Here is a 24,045-nt window from a genome sequence, read left to right on the forward strand (position 1 = left end):
TTTGATTCGTGAAATTCATTGCGAAGGACAGCCATCTGTGAAGAATGGCTGTCCTTCCCCCTCTCAGCTGACAGCCCGATGCTGGACGGAGGTCGATGCGCTGCTCACGTCCAACTGGGCGGCTCGTCCAGTCGCTGCTGGTGTACGGCGACAGGACAACGGCTAATAATGCTGCCAGCGTTTTGTGCGCTGGTTTGAAAAACCACATTAAATTTAAATGAAATACAAAGAGTTCAACAGTAGGTTGAGTTTGTAGGGTTTGATTTGAAAGAAATGGTATTAATAATTAAATCACATATGGGAAATGTATATATTTTTTATACCGTTACATCTTTATGTTTTATTTACATTATTCCTCTGAGTGATTGAAATTGCTGTGGATTTTTGCTTCAACTTCCTTTACTCCAATACTCTAAATTTATGATGGAAAACAGACTAAATGTCAGCGCTGTGAAGGCCCAACGGGACTGAGGTCAAAAACTTCAGAGGGACAGGAGAGGGAATACGAAAGGTAAATAATTAATAACCGGTAAAGTGGATTCCCACTGAGCTCATCTCTTCTTGTGATTTCTATCGGACAGATTGACTGGAGTCGTGCACTATTTATTCCCTCATTTTCCTCGGACTTCAGTCAAGCGCCAAGCGAAATTACTCACAAAACTGGTTTGGGAATAGGTGGGAACACACACGTTTTTCTACGCGGCAGCTCAAAATGTTTTTGGCTGAAAGACTGAGAGTGTAATTTGATTGAAGAATTAAAATACTTTTTTTTTTTTTCGGAGATGTTCACGTCCAGAGCCTCCCAAACAATCAATATTCTACAAATCAAAATGTCCCCATATTAAACATCAGAAGAAAAACAGTTCAAACATTTGAAATAACAACTCCGAGCATATGATTATCCGATTAATTGTGAGGATGATTGATAGAATAATAGATTACTAAATAAAATAATCGTTAACTCCAGCCCTAATGCATTGTATCTTTTTTTTTTTTTTTTTTTCTCCGAAGAGTTTTTGCGGCGCTAGTGGCTTGTATTTCTTCGACAGTAGGCAGACAGGAAGGAGGGTGAGGAGAGGGGGGAAGACATGCGGCAAAGGTCGTCGGGACCAGGAGTCGAACCCGCGACGTCCACATCGAGGACTAAGGCCTCCAAACGTGGGGCGTGCTAACCCCCTGCACCACCACAGCATGCCCCATGCATTGTCTCTTTGATTAATTTATTTTTTCAAACTACCACTGGAGGTTTTGTTATAGCTAAGAAAAAGATTTTCATCTTTAATTATTACATGAAACTAAACTAAAGAATTGCTACACGGAAAGTGAAAACCAGTGGGAAGCTAATGGCTAAAAACCAGTTTTCTGGTTTTTGGCTAACCCCCTGCGCCGCCACAGCACGCCCCACCTTTGGAGGCCGTGGTCCTCGACGCGGCCGTCGCGGGTTTGAGTCCCGGCGACCTTTGCCGCATGTCCTCTGCCCTCTTTCCTGTCTGCCTACTGTTGTAAAAACTACGAGCCACTAGCGCCACAAAAACTCTTTGGAGAAACAAAACAAACAGTTTACTTATTTATGTTTTGTTGAGTCTAAATCCTCAGCTGTCTTCAGAGCGTTAGATGGGACGTATTTGGAAAAGCGCCTCTCCCTTATCTAGTTTCGTGTTTTTAATTAGCCAGAGGGTCAAACACCACACAGTGAGCGTGAAACCTCCGAGATCCTTGAGCTTGTTTCTTTGAATTTATCTTCCCACGGGAAATCCACCGACCTTCTGTCTGACATGACAGCTGACAACGAATTCAGCCGAATGCTCTGAAGACTTGCTTTCACATGAGATCTGACATGTTTCAACATGTACAGAAGAGGGGTGAACCCTCGGCCCTGCAAACTGAAATCTGCCTCACTCTGGACCTCAGTCCAAAAATAGACCCAATGCAACAAAAGACGTTCAGAGAAATTAGCCCTGTTTACCTCATGACACGTGTTTAATACGGAGAGACAAGCCGCTCTAAACGTTGCTGATCTGCTAAGCGGAAAGTTTTAAAACACCAGAGCAAAGTAGGTTAATGCCAGACAGCATATCACCAAGGTCCTGTGCTGCAGCACGGCACATTTGGTGCACAGTGTCACTGGAATTTGACCTGAGAGTCTCTCTGGCTACATTCTGTACAACATAGAATATAGGCATTTAGACACATCAGGCCCACGGAGCGCGGATATCTGCCGCCTCATGTCAGGACCGCTAAGACAAAATAACAACTGAAGGAAAGCGACAGAGGTGGGAAAAAACCTGTCAAAACGCAGGAATGTAGACAAACTTCAACAATGGGTGGTTTTCTTGTGAAAAACGAAATAGACAATGACACGTAGCTGGCAGTAGCTGCATTATGTTAGCACGTATTATAAAAATAACTCACTGAATAGACAAGAGCAAGAGGATGTTCAATAGCATCTCCACTGCATTTAGATAAGACACCAAAAGTCCATTAGAGGTGAGCGATTCTGCGATGTTTTAGTATGATGCGATACCGAGTAAATACAGGATCAGCACCCCCGATACCGACACGTTTTACTGAAGCTTGATGTATCATCCAACTTCTGACCTTCTGGTTTTTAATTTGAATTATTTTCTCCAAATCAAGAAAAAACATTGGAGTAGGTCCATAGATGTCAAAATGCCGGGATAATATATCAACATAACCGTAACAGTAGAAAAGCAGAACAAATATGTGAGCATTTTTTTATCAACAAATAAAAAGTGCAACAAATCAGTATCATGTCTGAGGTACAGTTGAGAAACTAGAATGGAAAAATAAAATAAAATATCAAAAGGGAGTCTGAAACTAAAGTATCGATCTTACTACGCTAGTATCAATCCAAATTTGATACAGTCTTGGTATTGATATTATTGATATTTTGAGTCGATTAGTGAGATGCAATCAAATACAGCACTATGAAGAAGGTAGACATCTAGTGTTTTGTAACCATGGATAAGATGCTCCACCATCATGTAGCCTACATGTATAAAACAAATAGTTAGTAAAGTCTGGTGTGAACAGACTTGATCAAATCAACAAACACATCAGGAGGGTAGATCGGTTTCTAAGTTAACTATTTCTATGAGTTAACTAATTTGCCTCTTCCACAGGGAAATTAGCTTGACTTGAACAAGCAGAAACCATGAGAAAACAATCTCTGTCACTCCGTTCAATATTCCTTCACTTCCACCTCCGTCGTGGTTCAATACAATTAAACAGAACAAACAACATGTGCTACCACGCTGGCGGACTGCTGTCCTTTCGGAGTATTTCTTTCTCCAATTATCCTGCAAATCATAATGTCACAAGCAATTTGTGTTTCAGACTTCTAAGGGAGAGAGCAGCGTGTTGAAAACTACACAAAGTTCCAAGAGTCAAAGAGTGCAGCTGAGTTGACGTAGCAATATAATGCAGGTTGTGAAAAAGAAACAAAAAACCACAAAAAAACAAAATAGAGGACAATCAGAGTTCAGCACAAGACACCAGATGAGTTTGAGGCCACCCTGCAAAGCTTTGTGCTAATGTGACTCCACTGTGACTCGCTGCCCTTGCCACGACACCGTCAGTGGACGAAAACAGTTTCAGGCCACTGCGGCCGGCTTTTGTTCTCCGAACCGGCATATTCATTTTTCGGCTCTGATAATAAGCAACCGTTTCTCCTCCCTGGTCTCCGGGAGAGGCCGATGCATTTCCTCCTGCCGCGGCCGATAAGACGGAAACGGTCGTGCACGACTTGCATTCGTCATTCTCGCCCTGCAATCTGCCCTATTTGTCTTACTGCATGGAAGCTCCTGGTCAGCAGAGGTGATTCACTCAGTGCGTGTGTGTGTGATCTTTTTACAAAGATAAAGTGGGCTGAAACTAAATAATGAAATGATTTGATTATATCTAAGATTTCTTGCGTGTTTAAGTTCAGATTTTGTTAACATATGTATGCTTGTGTTTGTTTATGCTTGTGGCTTCGACAGCGTGCGTTTCAGTGTGTTGCTGGAGAGAGGTCCATTCATGTGTGTGTGGGTTTGCCGCAGACATCTCTCATCCATTAGGCTTAATACTACATGACAGTTCTGGATCACACTGCTAGCTATTCAAGGCCACTCTCCTCACCACAAACATACAAGCATGCACGCGAGTAGCAACCTACGCTTCTTTAGTCCTTGCTTACGAGGAGCTGGGGCTGGAAGAATTGCTTTTCTTTCTGAAGGCTAAAAATAAAACACAAACATTTTGTGTTTGAACGCAACGACACCAGCTGTGGTAGAGGGCGCTCTGTGAGTAGCTGACTCAGTTTCGCTGTTGGGTTCCTTGGGGAACTCTGTGTACTATAAAGCAAATGGCTGTGCATCAGGTCACAGTTGAGTGGCTTTCTTCTAAAAGGATTTCTCTGAACTTGCAGCTGTTTTCTGGTTTCCTTCACTGGTTATATTAATGAGCAGTCTGGGGGCTCATGAAAAGAACACGACTTTTATCGAGGCGCTTTCTAATTCAACGAGAGCCGAGTTTACATTCGATATTCCTCCAACAAGGTATTGTTCTTATAACTGGGAACAGATTATTAGCATTTCAAAAGCTCAAGCGATACCTCAACTACGACCCCAAACCCAACAGGAGAGAGAGAGAAGGAAGAAGTTCAAACCATATTTTTCTCTCTGGGTGGTTTTAAAACCATATGCTCAAACAGAGATTTAAAGCAGAGTGGCAATAGCAAATGAGGAGGATTAGCAATGTTTGCCAAAAACTGATGGTGTCATGGAGGGCATGTTGCTGTTACTGCCTGAACACGAAGCTGTTAGCAGGTCATGACAGTCATGAGACCATCAACCAGCAACAGTCTTCAGTCAGAGATCTCTTTAGATGTGTTAAAAGACTGAATGACTGTCCACAACAACTCTTTCAAGATACTTTGATGATATCATTTTGGGATAAATAAAAGTATTTTTTTGTATTTGAATTGAATTAAATTAAATATATGAGTTTTCTCCAGGTTCCCCAGCTTCTTCAAAAAGCCAAAAAGAATTCAAGGTAGTGAAATGGGTCACGTTTGTTGTCCAATGTGTGGACAGCTGTGTGTCCTGTTTGTCTCTGTAATGGAACAACAACCTGTCCAGGGGACGGATGGAGAAAAGCCAAGGAAACGCCTCATCTTCATTCCATTTTAATGCCTGCTGCCACGTGACTGACTCATTTGCCATTGAGTTAGTAAATAATGAGGAATTATTTGCCTAATTAAGAGGCCAAAGAGTACATTGAAAGGGTTTCTCTAATTTAAGACATTTTAAGACCATTTTGAATGACATTACAACCTGTCTCATGACAGAAATGTACAAAAGAAAATAGCATATTTTATATGTGGTGCAAAGTTTTTTTTGTTCAGAATATGTATTGCATGGGTTGGCAACAGGAGTGAGCCGGTGGCAAAGACGAACTCTGTTCAGTCAACTGGCAATAATAGAGAAACAGGGGAAAGCTGGCTAGCTAGCTAAATTTATTAGCAGCTAGTTAGCATAGCCTCAACCGCCTCAAGTCACAGAAGGTAATAAAGATATCTGCGTGCAACTCAAAACTTTTGCCCAACAGAAAGTCCCACGAGAAAAAAGAACCTAGGAGATTAAATAGTCCTGCCACAACAAAATCTAAGACCTGTGATGAAAGTATTTAAGGCCATCTTACATTTTTCCGAGGGAATTCCGGGCCTTAATTTTATTTACGTGAATTTAAGACTTTAAATTTAAGATGCGCGGACGCCCTGCTTGAGTTGACATCGTATCCTTCCTGAGCAGCCAGAAAGAGTTCAGTCCGTTAGATAGCAGACTGCTGGCTCTACAGAAGGCGATGCCAGCCATTTTCTCCACTGCTGCTTGAAATGACCTAGAATCTTCAGCTTAATCATTAATGCTTGCATATCGGGACATTATGTATTCCCAGATTCAGATAGACTATGACCAGATTTGTGCCATCTCATTCTGGCACCAAGATTGTTGTTTCAGCCCACATCTTAGTGAGCAAGTAAGTGGATACTCATTCCTCCTGATGCCACACACCACAGAGAGAAACAACTAGAGCAGAGGAAAAATGATTCATGTAGGACAGAGACATATCCTCAAACACTCTTCAGGAAAAAAAAAGAAAATGAAAAGCATACCGAGCCACCAGGAGGCAACTATTGCTCATTTCAAGCCTCGTTGCTTTTGAGTCTTCCTTTCATTGTCTGATTACGTCTGTCAGCGTTAGCTCTTTTTCTCGACAGTGTTTTCTTCTTCTGCGTTGCTACCTCCTCTCACTTCCTTTCCCATCTCTTCCCTCTGTGTGTCAGAGTCACTGAGGTGGAAGTTCACGCGAATGGCTATATAGGTCAGTGTACGTGCGGTGAAAATCTTCTGCCTGAACATGCGCGTAGTGCGTCTGTGCGCGGCGGGAGCACCGCTGCGTTCTGTCATTCGTACGTCAACATCGAGAGCGCCACGGCAACACAGAAATGTACTTCCTCGCCAACGGAGCTGGGGTCGCGGGAACAGGCGAAGAAATGGAACAAACAAGCAACAAGCAACAAGACATTTATACATCCTGGAATACAAAAGTCACTTTACAGTTGTAGCAATAAATCCAAACAAAAAAAAAAAACAGGAAACAATGAAAATCCTAACAAAAAAGAATCATTGATCTCATGTGAAGTATTTACCGTATTTTACGTACTACAAGTCACTTCAGAGCACAAGTTGAACTGGATGCTTTTATCCATCTTCTCCTTCTTTGAAATCCTGTTCCACCAATCACCACTTACTATTAGGTTAGGTTAGGTTAAACTTTATTAATCCCATAGGGAAATTAAGATTACCACAACCAATCAGCTGGCAGACAGGTGCTTATTGATGATTTTGACAAATTGTGATGTTTGTTGCTTTTTTCACATTTGGTGACTGTATGATGGGTTTTTTTATGATGTAAAGCACTTTGAACTGCCTTGTTGCTGAAAATGTGCTATACAAATGAACTTGACTTGAAAAGCCCAGTTCACTTATTGACATATAAGAGAAAAATCCAGTCCACCGGTTCATCAGAAAATGTTTTGAATGAATCAGTCGTCTAACAGCAGTTTACCCCTGATTGTGTTCAACTCATTTTCCGAAGTCAGACTGAATGTTTTCCATTTTGAGTGAAAATATGTGCTTTTTTTTCAGGTTGCTCTGTATTCTGTGCATGCATACAGATACTTCGGTGCAATCTGGAACTTTGTGTGGCTATAAACGCTGCCGTCATTATGGATACCTACGGGCCTTGTGGGATTAGAAATAAAATGAGCATTCTGGAGAGGCAGACTGCTCTGAGTGCCTGCTGTGCTGTCCCGGCTGCTGTGCATTAGCATCAACCCGGGTAGGAGCATCGCAGCTGGAAATAACCCCCCGATATGACAGAGAAAGTTTTAGAGAGAATCAATAACCCAGCCTCGCATATATGAGAGGCTAAAAACAAACCCAGGCTTAAGAAAAGTTAGCAAGATTTTTTTTTTTTTTTCACATTAGCGGAATATCGCCAAAGTTTTGCACAAATTACCCAGTTTTGAAAAAGGCCTTCTTCAAAAGCAAGACATCAAAATGCTAGTATTCTGGTTAAAAGAAGAGAAACATCAACATAAATAACATCAGGTTTTGAGGTAAACACATTTGTCTTGTGATAAATAAAAATGTAACAAACTTAAATGCTTACAGGCCAATAAAAGAAACCCAGCAGCGATGAAGAGACCCCGGCTTTCGGGCTTGAGTCGAGTTTGGCTTTGACAGCCGACTCACTCGTCTATTTGACTCAAACGCTTGAGTCACTTCAGAATGCTGGTGTGTCTGATTTTACGTATGTGCCTCCCTGTCCAAAGGCAGTAGCCCTAATCTGGAACACGAGGCTGGCAAGACTCAGACGGAGTGACAGACGTGACCTAATGTGTCAAAACATGCACACACACACGCGCGGGCGGAGCCCGACTCACCTCTGGAGCGATGTAGTCCGGAGTGCCGCAGAAGGTTCGTGTGAACACGCCCTCTGCCATGTTCTCTTTACACATGCCAAAGTCGGCGATCTTAATGTGTCCCTCTGAGTCCAGCATTACGTTGTCCAACTTCAGATCCCTGAGGTTGGAAGGGATTATTAATGGATCATATAAAGGGGTACAGGGAGTGCTTTTTCTTTTCTTTTTTTTTTGTTTTTGCTAGAAGAGAAAGGTTGCATCTTTCTGACATACAGATTCATGTTTTTTGTGTGTGTTTTGTACTAACTGCAGCAACATTTGTCAATAATGTCTGATAAAGTCTTCAAAAAGCAAATTCAGTTTATGGTAAAGGCATATTGGGAAAAGAGAAAACAATATTAAAGACAACATAATGTCACACTGTTTCTCATCCTTCTCAAAATGGTCAAATGAAGTCCATTTATTGAAACATCAAGTCCTGGCACATCTACTGTATGAAGTATACATAGGGTGAATTATGAAGATCCGTTTTGTTTGCCATACAGAATGATTGAGGGTGAATATTTAATGCTCTATCAACTGTCTAAGTTCTCCCAGAAGGTAAAATAGTAACAATATAAATCTGATAGCTCTCCTTTTGGAATTCCTTCAAGCATTCAGCATCCTGAGCTGAGTGAATCTTCATTAGTGCAGACAGAGAGACTGCATGACATAGCATGGCAGGAAATAATACCTTATGTTGTCATTGGTGTGGCATTTTAGTTGTAATTCTAGTATTTTATACAGCACACCATGTCTTAAATATGTTGTCTCAGAATTGTGACAAACATTCAGCAGATAATTTTTGTCAACCTGTCCAAAAATTGTGTCTGCACTTTTAGCTAGAGGTTAAACTTTATGTGCTTCCGTATCAGATAGAAGAAAAGGTACTGCATCGTGTACTTGTTTTACTGCTACATGAAAATTTGCACTTCATGTGATGCTTCTCCTGGGTTACATGAGAAGCTGGGTTTAGCATTTGTCTGACCACATTGTTGTTGGATTCAAACCGTTTTTTTATTCTATTTTTGTCAGTGTTTCTACCGTGGAGGCCAAAGAGGACCAAGAGGTCATGAATAAATAATAATAATTAAAAAAAACTGTTAATTGAATTTTACATATTTCACAGACCTGTAAATGACTCCTTGAAGGTGCAGGAAGAATAGTCCCACTGCAATCTCTGCTGCATAGAATCTGAAATAAGAGACATTTGCAGAATTTGCCACTCATGAACAGGATGCTTCCACCAGCAGGACAGACTGTTTAAATTCGCTGAAAAGCTAATGTATCTTACACTGCTTGGGGTTCCTTGAACTTGCCCACTTGCTGGATATGGTACATGAGATCTCCACCGTTCACATACTCCATGACGAAATACAGCCGGTCCTACAGTGAGACAGGACAAAGCAAGAGTTGGCAAAAGATGAGATAAATTAATTAGAAGCGACACAATAAGTGTCACGTTAAAAGCAGCACTAGTCAAGTTCAAGACAGAAAGATGCAGTTCGGTTTTAAAAAGCTGTGAGACGTTCCACACCGCTACGACAAGGTGACCCGGACGGCGCACAACAAACGGCTTTGTGAAAGAAGAAAACACCCCACGCAGCCTTCTGCCAGAAAATGTTCTCTTTATTTTAAACCGCTGGTGTCTTATTGCCTGTGACAAGTTCAGCCTGACCCCAGTGCGCCACACTTTTGATGGTCCCTAAACAAGACAAAACAAACGGAGCCGTTCCACACAGCAACAGAGACATGCCGACAACAAACTGGACTTTCCGCCTGGCTTGGCTTCACTGACCGAGTCATATTTATACCACATCTTCACTGAATCCTCGCACATCGGAAATTCGATTTTCCTCTCTCGGAACATTCTATTAACATCACTGCTATTATTTTTTGAAACAAAGAAAAAACCTTGTTAGGTTCAAAGATTCAATGCAAAGGTGCAGTTGTAGAAGTTTGCACATGCATACAAATGCTCTGATTCTTTAGCCTACAAATTGGGGCTTGTTTATTTTTACTGTCTGGTTCTTTTAATTAAACCTGTCATATATACGCACTAAATCCCCCCCGACTAATTTATTTAGCTAAAAGCCCCGTTCTGAATTAATTTGACCTGACCTGGGTGGAGGCGTATTGTTCGGATGCGCGTCCAGGGGCGATTTACGTACCACAGTCTGGAAGCACGAGTGGAGCTGCGTGAGGAAGGGCGGCTTGTCCTGCTGGGCCAGGACTCTCTTCTCCACCATTGTACACTCCACATCGTCGTCCTGGATCACCACGTCCTTTTTCAGGATCTTAATGGCGTAAAGCTCTTCTGTGGCCTTCATCTCTGCTAGCATAACCTTTGGAGAAGCAAAAGCAGATAGAATGATTGGCAAACTCTCTGTTACTAGAAAGTCCAAAGATTGTTTTTTTTCCCCCCTCCACTATTTTTGAGTTGAGGCATACTTCTCACCTTTCCAAAGCTGCCTTTTCCCAGCACCGCCAGAAAGCTAAAGTCACTTAGCTTGACCTGGTCCAGGCTGTTGGAAGGGTAGCTGCTGGGGCGGCCGTCATCTGTCTCTGAGATCATCTTCTTTCCCGGGCCTAACTTGGCTTCCTGCACCCGGGACACAAAACACAAAGTGTCTGACAACTGAACGTTTTCCGAAACGTAACAACTACAGGGTTTGAAGGCGCCACTTCCGGTCATAAATACAACAAAACTTCAAGAATATCACTTATTTTCATTTGCTGTCATGAAAATAAATCTGATATTTGGTTTCTCTGTGTCTGTCCCTTCATTCACACCACAGTTCTGGTCTACAAGTTAATATACTGCACTCAGCACAGGCATGGATAATTCCATAATTTGAGGCTTTGAATGATTTCCAAACCATTTATTTTTGCAGGGCAGCATGGTTAGACCACATAGAACTGCAATTTGTTGACGGATTCTGCTTAACTTCATGCATCTCATACTGGTTGATGCTAGACTGATCTATCCTTTCTAAAACCAGTTGTGTTTGAGCTCATTTTCCACCAATTGTGTCCAAGATTTAACTACCTGAGCCAGACCTGCACCTTCAGTTGAAAAGAGATTTGGTCCAGATGTTGAGGAACAACCCAAAAAGGCAAAAGCTTGCCCTGCCATGAACAGAAAACTCCTATAACGCTGGTGTCTCTGGTGTTCTAGAAGACAGTTTTATTGGTCTTGATGTGGAGGATTTTGTGTGTTTAACGTTGACATTGACATCATCAACCTGCACTGCCTAACAAGAAAGAAATGCCTGACTTATGTCAGCATGTTTAAACTAGACTGAAATTTGCTGCTACAGGCAAATTCCTTCAGGAATTATTATTTTTTTATCCAATGAGACCAAAATTGGGTATTTTGGCAATAGTGGAACCAAAAACGTTTGGAGGGATAAAAATGAGGTATTCAAATGTAAAAAGATAATATCTGTATCAAGCATGGTGATGGCAGCATTTCACTGCCAGGGGTGCTGGTACATTGTGCAAAGCTGGGTGGAATAAATCTTCCACTTCGAATCAACAAGCGGATGATGGAAACCTGGACACAATAGGGTTTTCCAAAGGGACTGATGATCCCAAATCAATAAAACTGGATTTGAAATGGATAGGCAGGCTAACACCAAGCCTCTAGAACGGCCTTGTGATAGTCCTGACCGCTTCGTTCTTGAAAACATATCGACTAAGTTGGGTCCATACCTGAAAACCAACCAATTCAAATCAGGTCTTTCGGTTCCAAGAAGAGTGACTCCACTCAGTCATGGCTCCCTTGGCTACAAAAAGAGTGCGACTGAGGTCCAACTTGCCAACGGACAAAACTTCATGTATATATTATCAGTATGTATAATTTTGTCCTTGTGAAGAATTGAGACAATAAATTCCTAATAAAATTGAAGTTGTATAGTGAATAATCATTCCACCCTGGATACAAAAGTACATTAGAAGCATCTTGTTAACATTTCATTAATGCCACTGATGAGTGTATGTAAACTTTTGACCAGAACTGTGCCTATCTACTCAGTTACCACCACAAACTACTGGATGATCAGTGGATTTCAAAATGAAAGGTATGAAATGACTCACTGATGCCATTGGCATTATGGAGCTGATGTGCTGCATGATTAATTCATAACCAATCTTAATACATAGCTTAGCCTTTATTGGGTCAGTGTAAAAAAAAAAACCCAAAACGGTACACTGCATGTGCTTGTGAAGCAAAAAGCTAATGACACAGCACATCAAAAATAATGCAATAAATAGATACATGAAGACCAAACACAGCACTAGACATGACTGAATCATGGTAGAGTAAAAGTTTTTTTTATTATTACTATAATTAAAAAACAACTTTTAAGACGTTTTATGCTATTTTGTGATAATTTTAAGTTTCATGAACCACTTTATTTGACTATGCCCTGTAGTTTAGACAAATCAAAACATCTTTTATGCATAGCACTACTTGTTTCCTGGGAGTGAACATCATAATGGTGCTAAATTCTCAAAACCTTTTAAGCAGTTCTACCTCTTCTAGGATAGAATAATTGTTTCAACATCCTTTCACATAGAGGAAACATGGGTAGAAGAACGACGCAAGATACTAAACTGACTGCTGACTAACACCAGGAGACACAGTCACATCACTCCTGAACTTTACTCCATTCACTGGTTCCCAGGACATATTAGAATTGATTTTAGTCCTTTTATATTTGTGTTTAATGTTGTTGATGATATTATGTGATCTCTTACAAACACATTACCCAGTCAGAGCTCTTTGGTCTGCTGACCAACATCTTCTAGAAGTCCCCGGGTCCAAACAGTGAGGTGACCATATCTGGTCCAAGCATCTAGAATGATCATTACTTTCTGCATTGTGGACCATCGATGATCTGATTTTGTGTAGAGCTAAACTTAAAATGCATTTGTTTAGAGCTGCTTTTAGCAAATAGTAGCACTATGACACTTCTACACGTCTACCCAGGTTGTGTTTTTGGCAAAGTAGTGGCTGTTATAAAGTATCCAAATAAGATTTGGTTGGTTGGTGGGTTGATGGATTGCCTTCCAGAAAGTTATTAATATTCTTTAGGGTAACATTCAAACAGCCGATATTATCAAGATTATTATGGTGTTTCATGTTATAGGGTATCTGAAAGAGTTAAGCTGTCACTAAATGAATTGGTCAGTCTTAAACTTAAACCTCATGCAACCTTATGTTCACTTTTCACTCAACTACAAATTAAGGATTGTTAACAATCCATCCATTTTCTTACACCCTTGTCCCTAGTGGTGCCTATCTCCAGCTAACGTTCTGGACAGGTTCACCCTGGACAGGTCGCCAGTCGGTCGCAGGGCAACACAGAAACAGACAGGACACACAACCATGCACATACACTCACACCTAGGGAGAATTTAGAGAGACCAATTAACCCAACAGTCATGTTTTTTGGACTGTGGGAGGAAGCCGGAGTACCCAGAGAGAACCCACGCATGCACAGGGAGAACATGCAAACTCCATGCAGAAAGACCCCGGGCCGGGAATCGAACCCAGGACCCTCTTGCTGCAAGGCAACAGTGCTACCAACTGCACCACTGTGCATGTCAACCATTCATTTAAAATCTTGTGCTAAAATATGCTTAAATCTGACCAAAGCCCCTAAAGTTCACCTGACCTTCTGCAGGAAAGCTTTACTTTGCCAGATCAGATAAGGTGTTTAGGCCACAATGACCAAAAGAAACGTCCTACGGAGAATAAGTGATGCATTCAATCCAGACAAAACAGTGCCAGTAAGTAATCATGATAAATGGAGCATCATCTGCTGTGGTTGTGTTTGCCATCGCTGGTAGATTGCACATAGGACGGGGGCTCTAATGGAGACGAAGTACTGTCCCAGAACTGCTTCATCAAAACTAACCATCATCTATACACCTGAAAGTTAAGACGTCCTAAAAAAAAACAATCCAAACTTTTGATGTACAGCTTCCACTAAGCCAAACGTAAGAGCTCTTGTTTTCAAAATACGCATTTACACAGTACAGCCTAAATAGGGTGTTATTCATTAAAAACAGGTGTGTTTCTAAAACTACAATTAAAAAAAAGTTAAATCACAAAGATGAAGAGTGCAAAGAGATGAAGATTTACCAACACAATACATTAAAATCGCAAGAGTGGTTTGTCACCACAATAAGAGAAACATCTCTGTCAGGTTTGAATAAGAAGTAAAGGATGCCACATTGTGGCTGCCACACTACAACGCAGGCCCAGTGCAACCTCAAAACTCGACCTGCAGAAACGGATCATCTGTGCATTTCCTACATGCCTTGTCATGCTCAGTCGCCTAACGAGACAAAATGCTCCAGAAAATTAACTCATTCGGCGATTTGAACTCCAGACAACGAGCAAATACAAAAGAAGACGCGTTCCTTTCTGCTTTCATCGCAAAAGCAACACTCAGCATAATCCAGCTTATAATCTCAGCTAATCAGTGCACAGAGAAAATTCATGCTTTAGCCAATCACATGATGACAGATCTATCTAAGAGTCAGGTTGTATCTCTAGCATTTGTAGGAAAGTGAAGCGTTTCAAGCAGTCAAGGTTTCCAGCGACATCTTTGAAAAGTGTCGACATAAAATTCATCCTGCTGTGCTTGTCTCTATATTCTATATTCACAGACAGAGGAACGCTTTTTAAAGAAAAAAAAAAGAGCGTTACCTCATCCAACGAGGCCAAAGCACAAGACTTTATTAAACAAATGCTACCTCTTTATATCTGTACCAAAGTCAGATTTATGTCGTGCCGACACATAAAGGTTTTAGTCTGGTTATTAGTGGCCGCTGTGGTCTGCCTGTGGCGGCAGAAAAACACAAAGCAGAGCAACCGCAGCACATCACGGCAAGCCTGCGAGTGTTTAGACAAAAGCAACAAGCCTGGCCAGGGCAGGTGCTCGGCTGCCTTACTTTCCTCCAGTCAGACGCACCTGGTCAGAGTCTTCCACAACCGCTTGGTCCTGAAACCACAGGGAGAAGGGAGCCCAAGGGACTGACTCACATGTCACACTAGTGAGCAAAGGCAAGCCAAATTCTAAGGCAGGTAGTTAAGGAGAAAGAGCAGCGTGTCTTGTACATAAAAAAAAAAGGCAAAACTACTGACTAATGACGATCTTTTTAAAAACTAAACAAATGTTAGGCTGGTTGTTTGGTTGGTGATAGTCTTGTTAAACGTTTGTTGAGGTGATTTTTCCGTCTTGCTGTAGTGCTGGCCTGTTCATCGAGGTATGAAGTGCACAGCGTCATTTTGTTTAGCACTGAAAAACAGTGTTGTGACTTTGAGGATAAGAACAAGGAGGTTGAGAAGGTAAATCTTTATTATTTAGCACATACGGTGAGAAATGTGGTGGAATACATAATAAACTATCTATTTCATGCTGATGATGTGCGTCGTCAGCATGTAAGCCATGTTTACAAAATTGCACAGATAATGTCATAGTAGTCCTTTCAGAGCCTGTTGTTCTTACTTTTATAATGCTTGTTTACTTTTATATATACTGTAACACATTTCACATCTGGAGTAATTATTGTAAAGTCAAACAAACGCCAAAGAATGACTGTGAGTAATTTTTTAAAAGCTGGTTTACTATTTTTCATGTATTCGTACAGCCATTTTATACCTACGTATTTCATTACTGTATATGAGCTTGTTATTTCTGGTACATTATAAGAGTTAATAAACAAAAACAAAAGGTTACATTTCATGCATGGTTTAATTTTATTTTATTTTCTGAGGACTTAATATTGCGCCCTAATTCCACTGACTATTTCTGAGCCTATTTCTGATTTTTGATATTTTTAAAGGAGAACACCGTCACTAATCAAACTAAAATACCGAATGATGACCGAAAAGAGAGTCGGTGTGACACTGAAATTTTATGTAGAAAAAAACAAAGCCATGCATTCTGCTTTAGGCACTTCAGTCCACTGATGACATCTTGTGATCACATGCGGTATTTCTTTCTACTGCTTTAGAAGTAGGGAGTACTACAGTAAACCAGTCATGTACAAGCTACAGGGGCCAAAATAAGGACCGAACATGCTCAGTAAATATATTTCTAATATTTGTACTTATGTAAAATTCACACCAGATGTCGTCAACGACCCAAGTAAAAGAAATTGACTTGGATAAAAAAAATTTGCAATGACAGGGAAAATAACTTTTTCTTTGATAATGACACATTCAAGACATTTTCTCCAGGGAGAAATTAATGATATGCATTGCTCAAGAGTGATTTCGATCAATGCTTTTACATAAACCCTTAAAACTTTCTATGCACTCTGATCTTTTTTTCCACATATATTCAATTAGATGCATGTCACATGATTGACTAGCAGCTTTACTTTCTTTCCCTGAAATCGATTAAGAGTTTCCCTGGCTGTTTGTTTGGGTCTAATATCTTGCCTTATTTTGAAAGTCTGGGTACATTTCTCCATCCGTCTGTCCGTATGACATCTACCAGAACCATATGTTGGAAGAGCAGCCACATCATGATGTTCCCACTTCCAAATTTCACTATTGGTATGGTATTTCGGGGACGAAATACCATTTTTCAGAACCTATTTTCCTCCGTAGTGTGTGCAATGAAATCTCTAGAGTTTAGCTCCGACCTCGTCTCCCCTGATGCTGCTGACTTGTCTAAATTTTCTGAAGCAAACGTTAAAAAGAAGCTTAAACATAGTTTTCCTTCAGCAGTGGAGTTTTGCACGGTGAGTGTGCGTACCGACAAATTTCAGCTGGTTTCTTGGCGTTTCACACTTTTTTTTTTTTTTTTTTACACAACCTTTTTCTTCATGTGTACAATACTGATTCCTAGCACCATTTCCCTTCATTGCACACATTTTATTAACTGATTTGTTTTTATTTCTTGGCTTTTCTAAGCTAAGCTTTTACTGAGGACAATTTAATGTCAAGACTAATATTAGACATATATTCACTGAGAGACATGTTGACATTTGAAATACTAGTTTAACTAAGGCGATAAGGTAATGCTTAAATGTACAACAACGACATTTCTGAAGAAATTTTAAGGACTTTTTTGGGGGTGAGAAACAGTAAAATACATTCATACAGGAGAAGGTGTAAGCATGAAGGACATAAAGTTTAAGACGGACGGGAAACGAAAACATGCAGAACCACAAACTTGTAAAAGTGAAGTGTTGGGACCAACAGGCAGTCGTTTCACAAACAACACAAAGACTCACCAACAAAAATAAAAATACCCAAAGGGACTTAATACTCAACTAGTTTTTTCTTTAACATTCACAAAATGTCAAAATTTTGCATGTAAGGCACATAATGTCGGGAAAACTGAATTCACAGCAGCATGGGGCCACATACAAAATGCACAAGGGCGGGGAATAAATGAAGCAACATGTCACCATAACGAGATGAGACAAAAAAACAAAAAAAGGGCCATGTGAGCAGATAAAAGGTGGAGGGAGGGCAGGAGAGGAGAGGGGAGAGGGCTACCTTCAGATTACAGTTATTTTGGCAGTCCTGAGAGGAGGGCAAGACGTGAAGAAAGGAAGAGAGAAACTCTTGCATTAAACATGAACACGTGACACAGGATGTACAGTATTCTGTAGGTCTCACCGTGGACACGGGGGGGGAGCAGGAGGCTAAGAGGGGGGAAAACGGAGAAACCACAGAGGGGTTTATGAGGAGGAAAGAGAAGCTGGAGGACAGAGAAGTTCCCCACGACACCAAGAGTTCAATAAGCCAAGTCATCAACACAAGCAGTGAAAGGTGCTTCTGCAGAATATTGACTTTGGGGGTCGGGGAGGTGAATACCAACACATTTAATATTCTTTTTTTTTTTCTGTGAAAATTGTACAACAAAGCGGAGCAAAAATGTTAGTTCATCTCAAATGATCCTAGTGAAATACACAAAGTGTGTCTCAACATGAGGATATGTGGAAATAGTCAATGTTTATATATACTTTTTGCAAATAGAGTGTAGCACGATCACTTCTAGCATGGATTGGATAAAAGTTAGTGAACACGTTGTAAAACTACCCCCTGCTTTATTAAATCTACTAGCATACAATCAGTAGTACAAACGAAATGAACAGTTAAACTCTGACAATGAAATAATTCACAACAAAAACATATCATTTAACAACATGCCACTTTAAAATCTGTAGTGTCCAAACCCCCTCACTGTTACTATTATATTCTTGTCATAAAATGCTACTTCTAAGGCTAACTCGCTGCCAGCTCTAATAAAATAATTTTTTTAGGTAAGCACAGCTTAATTAAAAATATAAACTTAGTAGCAGAAGTTCCTTTGAAAACGGCTTAAAAATGTGATTTAAGAGAGCAGAGATGAAACTATGGAAGGGCTCAAGCAAAGATTTACCAGTTGATTTGCACTGTGACATTTTGACTAATTAAATCAGACTCAAACTTTTTGGTGGGTAATATTACAATGTCAATAGAAGAATCTGGGCCTTTCAAACAGAAAAGAGAGGAGTTATAGTAAAGACATGTAACGTAACAGAGGAACCTGTACATAGTTCTTCAACAGTTAATGAAAAATCTGCAAAAGGTTAGGCTTGCATTGTTTTAGAAAATATTATCACCAGCAGCAATACTTCACTGAGCCTGCCAGACGCACTGCAAACTGGATGAACGAGGATCCAATTGGGATTTTAGATGCTGTATTCATACACTGAAAAAATCCAACTGAGCAAACGGACAAATTTATCATTATTTAACTTCCACAAACTCCTTCGCAGTCACCAGCTGCGTTTCCATTGACTGTAAAATTGCCCAAATTGGAATTACGAAAATAAATTTGCTTAATGGAAACTAGTCAAGTTTTTCGATAGAAAGACGTTGCTCCAGGTTGAGGCAGTCTTTCGGCTGTATCGAAAATTTGTGCATTTCGCGAAACTGCAATGGGAACACTTTGTTTTCGTGTCACATGATCAACAACAGGAAGTTACTACTGGAGGAAAAAGGACAAAGGAGACGACAGGAAGTGGTAGGAAGATGATGGCGCCGTGTTTTTTAGTGACTTATCGCGTGAACAAACTTATTCACAGGTGATTTTAATTGCGTTTCAAATTTAATGGAAACACCGCGATAGCGAAAGTGTGTCTTTTCTCGACATTAGAACATACTGACAGAGTTTTGGGCACATTAGTAGCGGAAACGCAGCTACTGTCTTTGAAGCGTGATTTCCTAGCAGTAAAATACGATCTAATTCATGTGGCAGCTGGGTGTCTTCACTGAAGAAACATACTAAAAGGTGGATGTGCTGACATAAAATAGAGATTTAATTTTTGCAACAAATATGACGGCTGTGGACACAAGAGTATAAAAGAGACAATGAGCTGCGTAAGAACATCCACAGCTACAGCTGCCACATGGTGAGTGAGCCAACAGCTGTGGAGCTCGGTGACAATCTGATAACCGTCCTGGACATGATTCTGAGCTCAGGGCAGCTGGATCAATCATGGATGTGTGTGTGTGTGTGTGTAGGGGTGGGCGTACAGTGTGCGTGTGTGTGTATCCTTTATTTAACCAGGAACAGCACATTGAGATTAAAACCTCTTTTCTAAGAGAGACCTGGCCGAGAAAGCAGCATAAAACACACGACGAGACGAAATACACAAACCGTTTCACATTTCATGACAAATACTCTGCAGACATCACACAGCATTGGAGAGGTTACATGAGACACGTAAGCTGATGTCCCTGTCCTTTAAAGCCAACTTGAATCGCCCCAAAGTTAAGGGGGCGACCACGTTAAATCCCTCTGGATGTTAATCCAGGTGGCAGGAGAAGAAAGTTTAAATGCCTTTTTATGCAGTCCAGTTCTAACCCTTCCATCAAAGTTACAGTTACATTTACTTGAGTCACGTTTTGGAAGAAGAAAAAAAAACCCTGTACTTTTATGAGAATTTTTTACTTTTACTTGAATAATTCTACTATGTATCACTACTTTTACCTGAGCAAAGTTTCTGGATTCTCTAGCCACTGAGAGTAACTTCACTGAATGAAGAACAAACGTGTTTTAACCAAAATTTCACCAGACGCACACCTGCAGCTTTTTGTTAAAGCTTCATAAGTTTTACTTTGAAAGAAATTGATGTGGAGAAGTGTTTCTTTTCCCTGACTTTATTATTTTGTAATCATGCAATTGATCTGAATTGTTTTCATCAAAATGACAAAATTTCCACACAACTTTATATCGTGGTCCGTCTGATGATGTAACTTTTAAATGTGAAGTGGTTGATGTTTTGATCAGATACGCTGTACTCGAGTATCTGCTTTACCAAATCCTCCTATTTGGTCTTACTCGAGTCATTTCTTGGACGGCTACATTTTACTTTTAGTTGAGTAAAAAAGTGCTGAAGTAGCCTTTTGACTTAGTGTGACAAACACTTTTTGTTTCGAAAAAACAAACCCAATATAAGTTTCAAGTGAGAAATCAATTTGTCAATATTTTGATGAAGCAGAATAAACTGTTTGGCACTGGCTGCTCTACTATTAGAAATGTATTTTTAATGTTAGATATGTATATACAGCTCTGTAAAAAAAAAAAAAATTAAGAGAACACTTAAAATGACCAGTTCTCTGATTTTACTTCTTATAGGTCTACGTTTGAGTAAAATTAACATTATTCTTTACTCTATGAACGACTGACAACATGTCTCTGAAATTCCAAGCAAAAATGTAGCATTTACTTGCAGAAAATGAGAAATGATCAAAAATAACAACAAAGATGCAAAGAAAACAAGTTCATATTCGTTTAGAAACAAAAAATACTAAAGGTTTTAATCAGGAAGAGTTCAGAAATCAGTGCAGTGGTCTCTTCGCTTTTTCCAGAACTGTACATGTGCAAAAAAAATTCCCATGTCAAAGGACAAAGACATTAGCTGGAAAAATATCAACACGCTAAGTGACATAAAAAACTAACAGGAAAACAGAGGGGCGACTATTTTAAAGCGATCCTCACCTCAAATTTCTTCCTCAGTTCGTCGTTCCCATCATCCTCCACTGAGATGGGGACGTTGTAGTACTCCCCTTCCTCCTCACACAGCAACTTGAACCTAAAGAACCAGACACACGTAGGAAGAACAAAGAGGAAGGAAACACAAAGGAAAGAATTGAAATATTTAAAAAGGTAAGCAGCTATTCCTCCAATGATCTTAAATTGAGTAAATATGCAAATAATAAAACAGGCAAATTGATCTTATATTTACATTCTACTTTGTGCCAATATATGACATAAAATACCCCAATAAAATGTAACTAAGTTTGGAGTTGTAACACAAAACAGTAAGCTGAGGCTACATAACAGGAATAAGTACGAAATATTAGAAGAATGTCTGTGTAGAACAATTAAACTGCTAAGTAGAGTAAAAGTCACTTTCTTCAAATATAATTACAGTTTTTTACTTAATAAATATCAGAGTATTTACTTGGTGAGTAGGTTTTACAGCTTAGGGTTTCAAACTATTTTTGTTTATGGTTATAATCAAGAATGCCAACATTACCAGCCGCAGGCAGGAGACTTCATGAGCTCCGACACGCCAAAGGAAAGGGATCCCATGAAGTCGTTCCTGGTGGTCCGATCCCAGTCCCACACTTCTACAGACAGCCTGCGATCTTTGTCCGAAGGCTTCAGCTTGCTGGAAAGCACATCATAATCATTGTGAAGTAAAAAAAGAAAAAGAAAAGAAAAAAAGGGGTACCAAGGTTTCCCCTAGAAAACTCGCTGAGCCCGGCAGTCGGGGCTCAGCGAGTATTTAGTTATAATACCCTGAGGGGAAACCCTGGGTACAAACTACAACTTCCTGATAACTGATTCCCTCTGTACTCCATGATTACTTTAGGCAATGACAAGTGAAATTTCAGACACTGTCTCGTAGCTCCATGAAGGACAGGACAGAGAGAAGACGGTAAATAAACGGTGCTCACAAAACTATGGTCTCGTCCCATTTGGGGTTGAGGTTGGAGTATATTCTTTTGGTCTTCTGCTTGGTCTCGTTTTTAGGATCCGGTATGAGCTTGAGTTTGACGTACGGATCGGAGAGGCCGTTGGGATCCATGGGAATGAGGTTTTTGCCTTCAACAACTGAAAGAGACGAAGAATGAGGAGTAACGTTTAACCTGGCTGCTAAAACCAAGACGGTACAGCATACAGTGGATACGCAAATATCAACATTTACAACACCACTAATATTTTGTCAGATGTATTTTTTTGTGTGTGACATCCACTGGAAAAAAAAGAGAGAGAAAAAATAAATGAATACATTTTGACTTCAATCTTCTGAGATCAAAAGTCAGCAATCTGTGCAGTTTTGAAGTTGCATAATTATTTCATCCTAGAAAATAGTCCTTCAAAGTCTAGAATGAAAATAGCATTCAAGTGAAGTGTGTGTAAACTTCTGACCAGAAGGCTGTAATCTGAGCGAGTTGATCATAAGTAAGCATGCTGATAAAAAGAAGGGCTCATTATATTTGCACTTCCTCTCTTATCCACACGGACGTCCTGTTTAATGTTTAGCTAGAGACCACAGGCTGGTCATGTCGGGAAAATGAAAAAACTGAATTTTAATCAACAGGTGAACATCTGCAAAATTAAATCGATAGATTCTCGATCAAACGACAAGCTGCAGCCTATGAGGATTATTCCTGCTTCTGAGCCATAAAAAGGACCAAACGCAGGGAGGCATTGTGGGAACAGTGAGTCAGACACGCAAGCTGTGTCATGCTTAAGTAGGCGAAGGCTCTCGTCTTGTCCTCCCATATGTAGTTATTAAGTAAACAAGGGCACACTGGGGACATTAGCGCTCCATTAGCGCTGAGATTTGGAGCACTGCCAGACATGCACTACACTACAGCACACACAGACATCTGCATACAGTCAGGTATATGTATACACACACACACACTCTGTGTTTATCAACACACATTGGACTGAAATTCCCTGCAGAAGCAACATGAATGCATGGCTGCGTGGTTGAACCGTGAGCCCCTGAGACTTCATGTCCTGTTACTGAGACATAAAGGGACCGACATTACATACATATAATACTTGGTATTATATTACACACTAAGTATTTTTGGTCTGGTTCCTGGTGCAAATACCTTAGGACACTTGAAATCAGACAAAACTAACTTACAAGCAACTGTTTAAATAGATATAGGAGCTAAAGTCCTAATCAGAGTTTTCCAGACAATAGTGGAACAGACAAAAATGCAAAAGAAACTTTTTGTGTTTAAGTTGTGTTTTTTTTGGACTGTTGTAACCATTAAGCAATCTCCTCTTCAGTTCAACCTTGTAAGTGGAGATACATAGTTGATGTTACCATTACAACATGACTTGCAATTAAGTGAATAAGTATTGGCAAAGGTCAATGCAATTTTCACAGGTGACGGTGGGTGGTTGTCAGCAGCTGCTGAAGGTAACTGAAAAAGTAACTGGTGATCTAACATAGTTACTTTCCAAATCAAGTAATCAGTAACCTAACTAAGTTACTTTTTCAAGGAGCAACCAGTAATCCGATTAAAGTTACTTTTTCAATGTAACTATGGCAACACTGGTTGTGAAAAAAATGATATGAGACGGATAATATGCAAACAAAATTCAACTCTTCCATCTTCTCCAAGTGCTCCCAGTAACAGCCAATCAGAGCCAGGAGGAGGGTCTTAGCGCTGTCAATCCTGACAGCGTTTACTCTGCTCTACACATAACATGTTTGAATGATTTCTTTTTCTTTTGGCACACGTAAGTTGATATCTTCAGCAGCTCTTACTCCGTACGTATTACAAGTCATTTTTTCGCATACTTCAGATTCCAGCTGCAAATATGCAAAAGTCCCCGCCCCCGTATGATATTTAGAAATAAGACGGACATTGTTCAGATGGCTGTTATGAGGAACTGAGACGGAGAAATTAAACCAAGCATATTTTGGCTATGGACACAGTTCAGATTTAAGGG

At 40.2% G+C, this 24,045-nt stretch overlaps 1 protein-coding gene across 2 annotated transcripts in view; it reads right to left on the reverse strand.

Annotated features, from left to right (window-relative positions):
• prkca (protein kinase C alpha) overlaps window positions 1-24,045 on the reverse strand; it is a 141,039-nt gene that overhangs the window by 24,280 nt on the left and 92,714 nt on the right. The window contains exons 6-14 of one of the 2 annotated variants that reach the window (XM_023334318.1): window positions 22,020-22,176; window positions 21,596-21,730; window positions 21,055-21,148; window positions 17,559-17,585; window positions 10,488-10,631; window positions 10,201-10,374; window positions 9,324-9,415; window positions 9,161-9,223; window positions 8,012-8,150 (exon numbers count right to left, since the gene is read on the reverse strand). In XM_023334318.1, the coding sequence (XP_023190086.1) occupies window positions 8,012-8,150; window positions 9,161-9,223; window positions 9,324-9,415; window positions 10,201-10,374; window positions 10,488-10,631; window positions 17,559-17,585; window positions 21,055-21,148; window positions 21,596-21,730; window positions 22,020-22,176 (1,025 nt within the window). The remainder of the gene's footprint in view (window positions 1-8,011; window positions 8,151-9,160; window positions 9,224-9,323; window positions 9,416-10,200; window positions 10,375-10,487; window positions 10,632-17,558; window positions 17,586-21,054; window positions 21,149-21,595; window positions 21,731-22,019; window positions 22,177-24,045) is intronic. The other variant, XM_005807880.3, reaches the window with a different exon arrangement.

The sequence above is a fragment of the Xiphophorus maculatus genome, chromosome 5, assembly GCF_002775205.1.
Source record: "Xiphophorus maculatus strain JP 163 A chromosome 5, X_maculatus-5.0-male, whole genome shotgun sequence".
Lineage (NCBI taxonomy): Eukaryota > Metazoa > Chordata > Actinopteri > Cyprinodontiformes > Poeciliidae > Xiphophorus > Xiphophorus maculatus.